Source organism: Microcaecilia unicolor, chromosome 1, assembly GCF_901765095.1.
Source record: "Microcaecilia unicolor chromosome 1, aMicUni1.1, whole genome shotgun sequence".
Taxonomy (NCBI): Eukaryota; Metazoa; Chordata; class Amphibia; order Gymnophiona; family Siphonopidae; genus Microcaecilia; species Microcaecilia unicolor.
The window spans coordinates 736661296-736675344 of record NC_044031.1 but is presented as its reverse complement, the minus strand read 5'-3'; the positions used below and the strand labels follow the sequence as shown (position 1 = coordinate 736675344).

The following is a 14049-nucleotide window of genomic DNA, read 5'->3' as shown; positions in this document are numbered from 1 at the left end:
TTTTCATTTAGGAAGCCATCCAAACCTTTTTTTAAACTCCGCTAAGCTAACTGCCTTTACCACATTCTCTGGCAACGAATTCCAGAGTTTAATTACACGCTGAGTGAAGAAAATGTTTTTCCAATTTGTTTTAAATTTACTACATTGTAGCTTCATCGCATGCCCCCTAGTCCTAGTATTTTTGGAAAGCGTGAACAGACGCTTCACATCTACCCGGTTCAACTCCACTCATTATTTTATAGACCTCTATCATATCTCCCCTCAGCCGCCTTTTCTCCAAGCTGAAGAGCCCTAGCCGCTTTAGCCTTTCCTCATAGGGAAGTTGTCCCATCCCCTTTATCATTTTCGTCGCCCTTCTCGGCACCTTTTCTAATCCCACTATATCTTTTTTGAGATGCGGCGACCAGAATTGAACACAATATTTGAGGTGTGGTCGCACCATGGAGCGATACAAACGCATTATAACATCCTCATTTTTGTTTTCCATTCCTTTCCTAATAATACCTAACATTCTATTTGCTTTCTTAGCCACAGCAGCACACTGAGCAGAAGGTTTCAACGTATCATCAACGACGACACCTAGATCCCTTTCTTTGTCCGTGACTCCTAAAGTGGAACCTTGCATGACGTAGCTATAATTCGGGTTCCTCTTTCCCACATTGATCACTTTGCACTTGCTCACATTAAACGTCATCTGCCATTTAGATGCCCAGTCTCCCAGTCTCGTAAGGTCCTCTTGTAATTTTTCACAATTCTCCCGCGATTTAACGACTTTGAATAACTTTGTGTCATCAGCAAATTTAATTACCTCACTAGTGACTCCCATCTCTAGGTCATTTATAAATATGTTAAAAAGCAACGGTCCCAGCACAGAGCCCTGGGGAACCCCACTAACTACCCTTCTCCATTGAGAATATTGACCATTTAACCCTACTCTCTGTTTTCTATCTTTTAACCAGTTTTTAATCCACAATAGAACACTACCTCCTATCCCATGACTCTCCAATTTCCTCTGGAGTCTTTCATGAGGTACTTTGTTTGACGCCTTCTGAAAATCCAGATACACAATATCAACCGGCTCACCTTTATCCACATGTTTGTTCACCCCTTCAAAGAAATGTAGTAGATTGGTGAGGCAAGATTTCCCTTCACTAAATCCATGTTGACATTGTCTCATTAATCCATGCTTTTGAAGATGCTCTGTAATTTTGTTCTTAATAATAGTCTCTACCATTTTGTCCGACACCGACTCACCAGTCTATAATTTTCCGGATCTCCTCTGGAACCTTTTTTTTTTTTTTTTAAAATCGGCGTTACCCCACCTATGAATAGGCAGCACTACTGCGCCCTAGAACACCAATACTACTGGTCAAACAGAACAAGTGGGACTGCTACAGATCTCTACACAAATTACATGCAAACAGAATACCACACCTTGGTCACAGCCAAAACATAGCTATGTAGGATGATAACAGTCAGCTCTGTGGATCCAGTGGGTGCTGAGCACCTCCAATACTGAGGAAGCTCCTTCATTGTGTCCAAGGAGAGGCTAATTGTATTATGTCTGGCACCCTCAATCATTATGAAAAGCTGGCACTTCTGCACAAATAGACCCTCACCAAATACAGAATACAAATCAGAAATAGAAATATGAAAACAAAAATTGAACCAGTAACCCTAAGAAGTCAAATACGGCATACACCACTACACTAGAGAAAAAAAAAATTCATTTACTCTCGTTTTTAACAAAATACAGACATCCACAATGCACATTTCCCAAAAGTAATATTCCAGATCCACCTAACCTCCAGCCCCTCCGTGTTGCCTTTCCAGTGGGGTGTAGGTGCTTGGAAGGCACTAGGCCACCAGAACCTTGCATTAGGAGGGGGGTCCAGGAGTCCCACGGACTTCCAGCCCCTGTGTTTAACAGGTCCAGGCTTTTGACAGCCCAGACCTGTCAAACAAGTTTGAGAGGATTGTGCTCAAGCACATGCTCAGGCACAATCCTCCCGCACCTTCCCAGGATTATCAAAGGTAATAATGCACTTAAATTTGCATGTTATCAGCGTTGATTATTGGGGAGTTAATTCCCCACGCTGTTCCAGAGCTATTTTTAGGGCGCTGATTCAGAACAAAGCGGGGAATTGATCATCGGAGCCTCAGTCCCTAGCTCTCCCATCCTAATCTTCTTGATAACCACCTATGGCTTCTCCCACATAGTTCCATTATGGTCAGCATCTCCCCTTCTTCCACTTTAGTAGCTCAGCATCTCTTCTCTTTATCCTTCTCTCCACTGCCCAGCAACTCATCTCCGAGTCTCCACCCCACCCCACCCTTACAGCCTAACATCTTCCTTCTCTCTCCATTCCCCACTCTTGTAGCCAAATACATTCCCTCTCTTCCCCATTTTTAGTCACATAAGCACCACCATACTGGGAAAAAACCATGGGTCCATCAAGCCCAGCATCCTTTCTCTGACAGCGGCCAATCCAGGCTTCAAGAACTTGGCAAAACCCATTTTTTTTAAAAAATAATTTTTAATAATGATCAATGGACTTTTCCCTCAGGAATCTGTCCAACCCCCCTTTAAACTCCATAAGGCCAGCTGCTGTCACTACATTTTCCAGCAACGAGTTCCAGAGTCCAACTACACGCTGAGTAAAGAAAAACTTTCTCCTATTTGTTTTAAATCTACCATATTCTAGCTTCATCTTGTGTCTCCTGGTTCTATTGTTGTTTAAAAGTGTAAACAAACGCTGTTCGCTCTACTCCGCTCATTATCTTGTAGACTTCTATCATATCACCCCTCAGCCACCTTTTCTCCAAGCTGAAGAGCCCTAACCTTCTCAGCCTTTCCTCATAGGGAAGTCATTCCATCCCTTTTATCATTCGTCGCCCTTCTCTGCACCTTCTCCAATGCCTTTATATCATTTTTGAGATGTGGCGACCAGCCTTGCCCTTCATTCCCAAACAATGCTTCTCCATTTTCACCCCCATAATCATCCTCCTTTCTCCTCCCTCACCAGTCAGAATCACCCTCTCCCATATTTCTCTTTCCCACCATATTCAGCATCTCCTCACTCTCACTTAATATTTAGAATCCCATTCTCTTCCCTTGTCTCCCATTTTTCCCTCTTCTCCATGGACCAGCATTTTTTTTCTTCTCTATCCCCTCCCCTCCATGGACCAGCATTTTATTCTTCCCAGCCCCCCTCCCTCCATGGACCAGCATTTTTTTGTTCCCTGCCTCCCTTCCTCCATGGAGTAGCATTTCTTTCTTGCTCCCCCCCCCCCCCCCACGGACCAGCAATTAAAGGTGGTCTTCGTTGCTGGAGACAGCCAGCAGTGAACAGCAATTCAAATGTGCTGTTCATGCCCAACACAGAACCTTCTCTCCGATATATCCCGCCTCTACGAAAACAGGAAGTGCATCAGGCTCTGAGATCAGCATGAGCAGCACGTCTAAATCGCTGTTCACTGCAGGTTGCCTCCAGCAACAAAAAACACAGGTATACCCAGTGTGTTAAGAGGCAAAGAAAGATGCCGGGTTGCCAGCTGGGCTGAGGACAAGCGGGAGAAAAGTCAGACCATGGGGTGGGCATAGAGAATGGGGTAGTGTCATCACTTCCAACTACAAAAAAGTGCCAGAACGCCGTTCCACCCCGTTCCGGCACAAATTAAGCCCCGACTATACTGATTGCTGGGAGATGAGGGTTGGGGGAGGGGGAGTAAAACCTGTAAAATATAGCAAGCTGTAAAGAATAATATGTTGCAATATTGTTCTTGGTTTGCTATATGGTTGCTTACTGTTATATAAATAAAGGATTAAAAAAGAGAATGACTGTTTCAGAGAGATGAGAGTGTCAAGTAGGACGTAGTAACATAGTAGATGACGGCAGAGAAAAACCCAGTCTGCTCAACAAGACAAACTCATATGTGCTACTTTATGTGTATACCTGACCTTGATTTGTATCTGCCATTTTCAGAGCACATACCGTAGTCTGCCCAGCACTAGCCCTGCCTCCCAACCACTAGCCCCGCCTCCCACCATCGGTGCTGTCACCCAATCTCCGCTAAGCTTCTGAGGATCCATTACTTCTGAACAGGATTCCTTTATGTTTATCCCATTCATTTTTTAATTCATTTTTATCCCATTCATTTTTTAATTCCGTTACCGTTTTCATCTCCACCACCTCCCGTGGGAGGGCATTCCAAGTATCCACCACTCTCTCCGTGAAAAAATACTTCCAGACATTTTTCTTGAGTCTGCCCCCCTTCAACCTCATTTCATGTCCTCTAGTTCTACCGCCTTCCCATCTCCGGAAAAGGTTCGTTTGCGGATTAATACCTTTCAAATATTTGAACGTCTATCATATCACCCCTGTTTCTCCTTTCCTAAAGGGGAATACATGTTAAGGTCAGCAAGTCTCTCCTCATACGTCTTCTAACACAAATCCCATACCATTTTTGTAGCTTTTCTTTGCACCATTTCAATTCTTTTTACATCCTTAGCAAGATACGGCCTCCAAAACTGAACACAATACTCCAGGTGGGGCTTCACCAACGACTTGTACAGGGGCATCAACACCTCCTTTCTTCTGCTGATTACACCTCTCTATATATAGCCTAGCAACCTTCTGGCTACGGCCACCGCCTTGTCAACACTGTTTTGTCGCCTTCAGATCCTCAGATACTATCACCCCAAGATCCCTCTCCCCATCTGTACATATCAGACTCTCACCGCCTAACACATACGTCTCAAAAGAAGCAATAATACACTATACATACAACATCACTGGTCCTTACATCATCCAGGCTCTTAACATCAGCTGGAGGGGAGAGCCCGGTTTGAAGTAGTTTGAAGTGGTCAGACCATGGTGCATCCTCCCATTGTATATCATTTGATGTTATGTGGTGTGTTTCTGTTAATTTGTAGGCTATTAAGTCAAGAGTGTGGCCTTTGTTGTGGGGTTGGTTGAGGGGGCGGGTATTGGAAGTTCTATTGCTGTAGGAAAATTAAGGCATTCCTTGGTACTTGCATTGTTTGTGTTTTTGAGGTGTATGTTTAGATCTCTGAGCATCAGAATGTTTGAGTGGGATATGCATGCGTTGGAAATGAAGTCTGAATTCGAGGTGGGTTTCTGCCCATTTTCCCGGTGGACAGTAGAAAAGGATGCAGCACAGCTGATCTTGTAGGATGTCATCTTGTATTGTGCAGGATAGAATTTTGAGTTATGGAGAACAAAATTTGGATATCAATTCTGTTTTGAGGAAGAATTTGGAGATCATTGCTATTCTGCCTCCTTTCTTTTTTTAATCTCTCATAGTATGTAAGATCTTGTATCCTGGGGGACATCTTTTCGTAAATTACTGAAGGCACATCTGTGTGTGCAGTCATGGAGCTACTGTACTACTACTAGCAATCATTTCTATAGCGCTACTAGACGTACGCAGAGCTGTACACTTGAACGTGAAGAGACAGTCCCTGCTCAAAAGTGCTTACAATCTTATCACGACAAACAATACAAATAAGGGATAAGGGAATTAATAAGGTGGGAAAGATAAAACATACAAGGGTACTGTACAAGTGAATAAGGGTTAGGAGTTAAAAGTTTGTACATTGCTGTAGTAAAATAGTTTTTATTTTATTTAATTTGCTGAGACATTGAGGCATATTTTCAAAGCACTTTGGGAGGCTAAGTTCCATAGGTTTCTATGGAACTTTGGGAGGCTAAGTGCTTTGAAAATGAGCCTCATAGTAACATACATAGTAGATGATGGCAGAAAAAGACCTGCACGGTCCATCCAGTCTGCCCAACAAGATAAATTCATATGTGCAACTTTTTATTTGTACCTGCCCTCTTCAGGGCACAGACCGTATAAGTCTGGCCAGCACTATCCCCGCCTCCCAACCACCAGCTCTGGCATAGACCGTATAAGTCTGCCCAGCACTATCCCCGCCTTCCACCACCAGCTCTGGCACAGACAGTATACGTCTGCCCAGCACTATCTCCGCCTCCCAACCACCAGCTCCGCCTCCCACCACCGGCTCTGGCACAGACCGTATAAGTCTGCCCAGCACTATCCCCCGGCTCTGCCACCTAAACTCGGCTAAGCTCCCAAGGATACATTCCTTCTAAACAGGATTCCTTTATGTTTATTCCACGCATGTTTGAATTCTGTTACCATTTTCATCTCCACCACCTCCCGCGGGAGGGCATTCCAAGTATCCACCACTCTCTCCATGAAAAAGTACTTCCTGACATTTTTCCTGAGTCTGCCCCCCTTCAATCTTATTTCATGTCCTCTCGTTCTACCGCCTTCGCATCTCCGGAAAAGATTTGTTTGCGGATTAATACCTTTCATTGAATTTTAATTGCCAAACCTTAGACCATTCTTCAAGCTTCCGCAGATCCTTTTTCATGTTTTCCACTCCCTCCCGGGTGTCCACTCTGTTACAAATCTTAGTATCGTCCGCAAACAGGCAAACTTGCTCACAAGTTATCAAATATAACTGTTCACAAGGCCTCAGCAAAGAGATCATTCTCTTTTCTCCCTGGCTGAGACTGGAGAAAAAGCCAGTACATGCTGGGCCAATCAGAGCCCAGAACAAGTAGTTTTAAACATAGCTGGCCACATCACGGTGCCGTGTCTCAGCCTGAGGCATGCTTCAGGAGTCTTATATTGTGTTGATTATGAATCTCCAATATTGTGCCTTATCAATCTTGTAGCATAACAGATGGGACTTAAAAAAGACCTTTGTAGTAATGATGCAAAAGATATTAGTCGAGTCTTTGATCAGTAAACCTTTTTAGGCATCAAGTTTGTTCTCCTTGGTTCTGGAATCCTTGGTCAATTTCCCACCTTTATTTTTTGTCTTACTGAAGTGGGAACAGTCTGTTAACAGCTTTAAACATAAAAATGCATCACCTGCTGGTCAAACTAGAGAAATACACTTCAAGAAATAATCTATACAGTTTTACAGGCTTAAAAACCAACTGTTTTGTCACAATACCTCATTTGGATTATTGTAATGTCCTGTTTTTTTGGCTTGTTTTCTAAAAATCTTTAAAAATTGCAGCTGATACAGTGGTTAGATAGTGGTTAGAGTGGTGGACTTTGGTCCTGGGGAACTGGGTTCGATTCCCACTGCAGGCACAGGCAGCTCCTTGTGACTCTGGGCAAGTCACTTAACCCTCCACTGCCCCAGGTACAAATAAGTACCTAAGCCACATTGAGCCTGCCATGAGTGGGAAAGCACGGGGTACAAATTTAAAAAAAAATAGATATAGCAGTATTACACCATACATTAGGAAATTACATTGGGTCCCTGTTAAGGAGAGAATTAAGTTTAAAGTAGTTTGTTTAATTTTTCAAATGTTATATGGATCCACTTCAGAACTATTGATTAAACTTACTTCACTCATTATTGGACATTCTCTGCGTCTTCGAGATCAATTGATTTTATGTCCACCTTTTTATAACAAGGCCATGCTTTTGAAAATATTAAATTCCATATTTTCAGTATTGGGAGTATCATTGTGGAATTCTCTTCCATCTCATATCAGAACTAAATATAACTATGCTACTTTTAGAAAGAAGGTAAAAACCTTATTTCCTAAAAATGTTAATGACTAATAGAATTTTTTTTAATGTTTGTAATTTGAACTAATTTTGTGCTTTATCTACTACTTTGTATACTGCATTGAACTCTGAAGCAGGGATACTAGTGGTCAACAAGTTAGTGTTTGATTTGATTTGAAAATTATGGCAGACAGATTGGCATGTTATATACTTAAAGCTGATAGGAGAGATCAGGTAAGATTTGTCCATGAACGCAGAGCAGTCCTGCATGTGCCCAAGTTGTTGATGCCCTAGAAAAATGTAGGAGGATTGAACCACCACACTGTGTGACGAAACACCTAGCCACTCGCCTGGGGCCAACCCTGCGGCCACCTGGAGGGTCTGTACCCAGCACAGCTCAGGTCCACCTGCACCTGCCACTTGTGTTCTACACTAGCACCCTCCTCCCACCGACTGGGTCCCAACCACCTCTGGGCAAGTCTCCTGTTCTCAAATTATTCCCCAGTGATTTCTAGGACACTGGGGCCACACTCCCAGGGGTTCCACAGTTCTTAGTCAGTCCACACAAACAGAGGCAATAAACTAAGAGGTTTATTGTCATAAAAATATTGAACAGTGAACTATAAAACAGATGGGGAAAATAGCACACAATAACAGGTAACTGAAATAGGATTAATTATAAAACCATCTAAACATTTTATCACTACCTGAATAGTGCCTGGGAAGTACAGGAAATATAACTGCTCACAAGTTACAGAATATAACTGATCACAGGTTCTCAGTAGAGAGGTCTTTCTCCCTCTACTTCCAAACTGAGACTAACATATTACCTCACAGTTAGGAAGGAAAAAGAAAACTGTCACTTCTGGTACAGCTTTAAAAATAAATAAATAAAAGACAATTGCCATCTGCTGGCCAACCAGGAGAAACATATATCATCAGCAAAACACAGGAGAAATACACGTCCTCAGCAAAAGAATATTAATAGGCTCAGAAACCCACTGTTTTGTCACACCCTGCTTCTGAGCTGTGATTCAAAAAAGGCTTTTGACAGATTAAGCTGGGATTATTTATTCCAGGCCCTACACTGGTATGGAATCAAGAGGTTCTTCCAGCTATCCCTGAAAATTTTGTATGGGGACCACTAATGGTACTAGCAAGACTCTGGGAACTTTTGTCTAAGATTTGGAACTAAATTTAACAAAACTGGAGACCTTAGCATCCAACCAGCTCTTCAGAAGGACTGAGAGACAGCTTTCTCATTGAACTGGGAGACCAGATCTATTATTTATCTGGGGATGAGGATAATGACAAATGTATGAAAACTGCACAGTCTCAATGTGCAACCTTTAGTGCAGGATGCCCAGGGGCTTCTATGAAATTGGCACGACCTTCCATTCGGCCTGAGACAGATATGTCTGAACAAAATGACTGATTCCCAAATGACTCTACATATTGCAGGTGTGTCGCAACACAATTGGTAAAACTGGTTGCTAATAGTGAAATATGTAAGTTAGATCTGAAAACAGCCCACAAACTTCACAAGAGGACATCCAGGAGTAACGCTTATTATGGATTGTAGGAAAAACGAAGTTACTCAGTTGTAGCAGGTATGAGGATACTTGGATAGCTGTCCTCTGAGAATATCTGGGTGACGTTATCCGACAGAGGTTGATGCGGATGCTGACTAGTGAGATGATTGTAGAAATTCCTAGCAGTGTCCCACCATGCATGCTTCTTGGGCTTTCCCAATGCTCAGTATTGCAGTCATTTTGTGCTGAGGAGGACATCGAACCTGTACACACCCTCGATGTCAGGTCCGATGCTGACGTGTCCCAAAGCCTACTTTCAGCGCCTGATGTCGAGAGAGGTGGAGACTTCCTCGATGCCAGTGGACTCCCAGTGGTAGTCAAAGTCTGAGCAGTCATCGAGGTTGATGCTTCTGGCCAAAAGACCGGCCTTCGAGGAGCCAAATGTTTTCCTGCTGAACCTGCGATGCTCTCTGTGTCCTCAACTGCATTTTCAAACAGAGAGAACAAGAGTTAGGCTCATGGTTAGGCTCAAGGTATCCGATGTACCATGAGTGCGGGACCATCACAGAATTCACCTGACTACATTAGGCACACCTCTTGAAGCCACTGGGGGTTGTCTTAGACATCAAAAAAAGAATTGTGGCCAAATTAAACTCCTCAATTGTGAGTGTAAAAAGGGGCAGCCTTCAAACTGAGGTCGTGCTCTGGCCTAAGCGGGCCTAGCAACTCGCAAAAAAGAAAGGACGAGCTAAAAATACTAAAAAAACTAAAAGGAAACAGAGGGGCATTTTCGAAAGAAACATCTATGTTTGGATTTGGGCGTCTTTGTAAAACGTCCAAATCCGGGGGCAGGGAAAACCGTATTTTCAAAAAAAGATGGACATCCATCTTTCGTTTCAAAAATACTAAGGACGTCCTTGAATTTGAACGTCCTTAGACATGGATGTCCCTAGACATGGACGTCTTTGACTTTCAGCGATTTTCGAAACCAAAGACGTCCATGTCAAAAACGTCCAAATGCAAGCCATTTGGACATGGGAGGAGCCAGGATTTCTAGTGCACTGGTCCCCGACATGGCAGGACACCAACCGGGCACCCTAGGGGGCACTGCAGTGGACTTCATAAAATGCTCCCAGGTACATAGCTCCCTTACCTTGTGTGCTGAGCCCCCCAAACCCCCCCTCCCCCCAAAAAAACACTACCCACAACTGTACACCACTACCATAGCCCTTACAGGTGAAGGGGGCACCTATATGTGGGTAGTGGGTTTCTGGTGGGTTTTGGAGGGCTCGTTGTTTCCTCCATAAATGTAACAGGTAGGGGGGGTATGGGCCTGGGTCCATCTCTCTGAAGTGCACTGCAGTACCCACTAAAACTGCTCCAGGGACCTGCATGTGCTGTCATGGACCCGAGTATGACATCTAAGGCTGGCACAAAATATTTTTAAAGATGTTTTTTGAGGGTGTGAGGGGGTTAGTGACCACTGAGGGAGTAACGAGAGGTTATCCCCGATTCCCTCTGGTGATCATCTGGTCATTTTGGGCACCATTTTGTGCCTTATTCGTAAAAAAAAACACATCCAGCGGAAAACATCCAAGTTTTACTTTAGGACGTCCTTGCTTTTTTCGACTATGGCTCAAAGACGTCCAAGTCTTAGGCACACCCAAGTCCCGCCTTCACCATGCCTCCGACACGCCCCCTTGAAATTTGGATGTCCTTGCAATGGACTGCAGTTGGAGACATCCAAAATCGGGTTTTGATTATACTGATTTGGACATCCCTGGGAGATGGACGTCCATGTTCCGATTTATGTCGAAATACAGACGTCCATCTCTTTCAAAAATGAGCCTGAAAGGAAAGTAAAATAAAGTTTAAGGATAAAAGAATTGTGAAAGGGACAAAAATTCTTGCATGGGAAGGCACTGCAATAGCAGAGAAAAAACACACTGTGAGAAGAACACGAAACATGTCCTCCCTGCTTCGTGTAAAAATGAAGACTGAGGGACCCACACTTGCACGTCGGGTGGGAAGGCACCAGTGTATGCACAGCGGGATGCTACTAGAAATCTCTACAATCATCTTGCTAGTCAGCATCTGCACAGGGCTCCATCAGATGATGTCACTCAGATGTGAGAATACAACTGGCCTGCTTGTCCTTGAACAGTAAGGAATTCCTGCCAAGGATACCATCTCCTAGGAAATGGGAGTTGAAGGATGTTTGGGGCTTGGTATCCATCCTAAGTGAAGAAGGGGAAGTGAGGGTTTTTCAAGTACTGCAGGGTGTGCATTCAATTTCAAAACACCCATTTCTTTGCTTATCTCCAGTTGAAGCACTTTGTCCTTAGCTTACAAAAACAATTTCTACAGAAGGCAGGGCAAGCTTTAATAAACACTTTGGTGTTAGACTGTGAAACTAAAGGCCGCATGGCAAATTTTCACAAGGCCTTGGAAAAGTTAAATATGGAGTTTGGTTTTAGTGAAGACTAAAGATTTGGAAGAACAAGTGATGAAGGAAATGATTAGCATAGCAATCCAGACATTGGATACTCTTACGAACAATGCTCCACTGAGGGAGCTGCGATATAAATTTCTATCAAAGGCACATACACCAGACAGAGCATTCTGGGTACACATCAGTGCAATTGCAGAATATTTAAGACATGGTAGTCCTAAGGCAACACTAAGCCACCAATTTTGGGGAAGTGACTGGAAATCTTAACTGTTTATTGGGGATAGATCTGCTCATGTCATCTGGTTTGATGATTTCATAACTATGGGAGTGGAAAAGGGGAAAGGATCTCTTCCTATACAAAACAGTTACTAGCACACAAGAGCCCCCAAGCCTGATGCAAAAAGCAAGTACAGCTGTTTCAAAATGGTAATGATGGATAAAATGGCAGTTAAGGAAAGGGAAATGATGAAATAGAAATCCTGTCAAAGTTTTGGAACCTTTTTGGTGCTTGATCCACAGAAAGCTAGAAGTGCACTGTTTAATGTCTGATTTGGGAGGGGGGGATGTTCAATCATTGGGCTGCTGTGTATACCATAGACTGGAGGGAGGGTTAGGAGGAGGGATAAGGGCATTGTTTGTTTTTAATTTCTTTTCCTTGATTTTTCTCTTCTCTCTATAGCCTCTAATACCCTCCCAAACGGTCCATTTCTCTTTTCTTCTTACTCCTCCCATTCTATTCCCTCCTTACTTAACTTCACATTCTTTACCTACTACTATACCTCCTCTCTCCCATCCATTATCTTCCACTTGTTCCCCATATATTCTTATTTTGTCCTCCCTCCCAGTCAGTCAATCTCTGCTCATTGTTCTCCTCCCTCCCATCATCCCATTCTCCTTGCCCTGCCCTCCTTCCCATCTATTATCTTTCACATGCTCCTTGCCTCCCCAACTCTCATTTTCTTTATCTTGAGGGCCATTATGAAACTCTAGACTGCCTTTTGCCAAACATGGAGCCAATGGCATAAGTGGAGGAGTCTCCTAATGGTTAGTGAAGCGGACTGAGATCCTGGGGAACTGGGTTCAATTCCCACTGCAGCAACCTGTGACCCTTGGAAAGTCATTTAACCCTCCACTGCCCCAGGTACAAAAAACAAACAAACTTTAGATTGTGAGCCCACTAGGGACAGAGAAAGTAGTTGCATATAATGTGTACAGCACTGCGTATGTCTAGTGGCTCTAAAGAAATGATTAGTAGTAGTAATATATATATGATCGGTTTTAGAATGAAGCGTCTGATGAACCCAGTAAGGAATATTGTCTAATGTGTCACTGACCTGCTTGCACAAAGGCTGTTGATTAGCTGCTTCTTAAATTCTTCACCAGAGAGTTCGCCTATGGAACATGAGATAAAAGCACAGTTAAAAAGACACTAAAGAAATGCAACCAAAAATGAATCATAATCTTGATCTCCTTATAGGTATAGATATGGACCCCCACCCCCTACCAAGAGAAAATATAAAGAGCTTCTTGAATTACCTTTCCCAAAGGCCAGGGTATCCTTTGAAGAAAGAGCAGTAAGAATTGTGGGAAATAACTCCAGGGATTTTCCATTGGTTAAAGTACCGCCTTTAATACCATCAACGAAAAGATTAGCCAGTTCAATCAAGGAAGCTCCTGGCAGCTGGTGAACCTACAGCAGAAAAAATATCTCCAGAATTAGGTTTGGGAACCACTGTACTAGATTCCTCAAGATCCCAATAAACTTCAGGGAGACCAGGAAAAAGGAGGCTTCTATAGAACAGGCTACCAATTTAGTCATTTCATAGATGTAATGAGCAATAAAAACTACCAAATTCCATCCCCTGCCATGGAAATAAAGTGCTCAATTTTTATCATCACTTGAGTTTCTTTCCCACTGTCCACCTACCTCTAGCATCAACAAGCCTATAATCTCTGAAGCCACATCCGATTTCAAGTCGCCCGACTCAACTAATGGGATAGAATGTTTATAAACAAGGAGTCTCCTTTGAACACCAACATCCTGAGAACAAGAGGAACCTGTTAAGAAGAAGGGAGAAATTATGTCTTACTTGATATTTTCTTTCTTTTAGTCCTACAAGACAAGTCCAGGACCTGTGGATTATGTCCATCAATCAGCAAACGGAGATAAAGACTAAAGATTTGTGGACTCTGACCTATAAGGGCACCATGCAGTCTCAAGTATTCAGTATTTCGCCTGACAAGCATTGGTGAACAGGAGATTCCACTTTATCCGAGTTACCAAGTATTAATCATTGAATTATGAATGACCTAATTGATAACTGGAACAGAACTGAGAAACATGAGAAAAAAAACTCAATGAAATGGACTAGAATTTCTATAAAAAATACTATACAGTAGCACGCAGACAATCTCAAGAGAATATCTGGGCGGGACTTTAAAGCGGTCTGGTGAGATTAAAGAAGTGAAAATTATCAGGTT

At 43.0% G+C, this 14049-nt stretch overlaps 1 protein-coding gene across 2 annotated transcripts in view; it reads right to left on the bottom strand.

Moving 5' to 3' along the window:
• Positions 1-14049, bottom strand: part of FANCI (FA complementation group I) — a 188926-nt gene that overhangs the window by 137371 nt on the left and 37506 nt on the right. For both annotated transcript variants that reach the window (XM_030189691.1, XM_030189690.1), the window contains 3 exons: positions 13496-13626; positions 13105-13258; positions 12903-12960 (listed from right to left, as the gene is read on the bottom strand). In XM_030189691.1, the coding sequence (XP_030045551.1) occupies positions 12903-12960; positions 13105-13258; positions 13496-13626 (343 nt within the window). The remainder of the gene's footprint in view (positions 1-12902; positions 12961-13104; positions 13259-13495; positions 13627-14049) is intronic.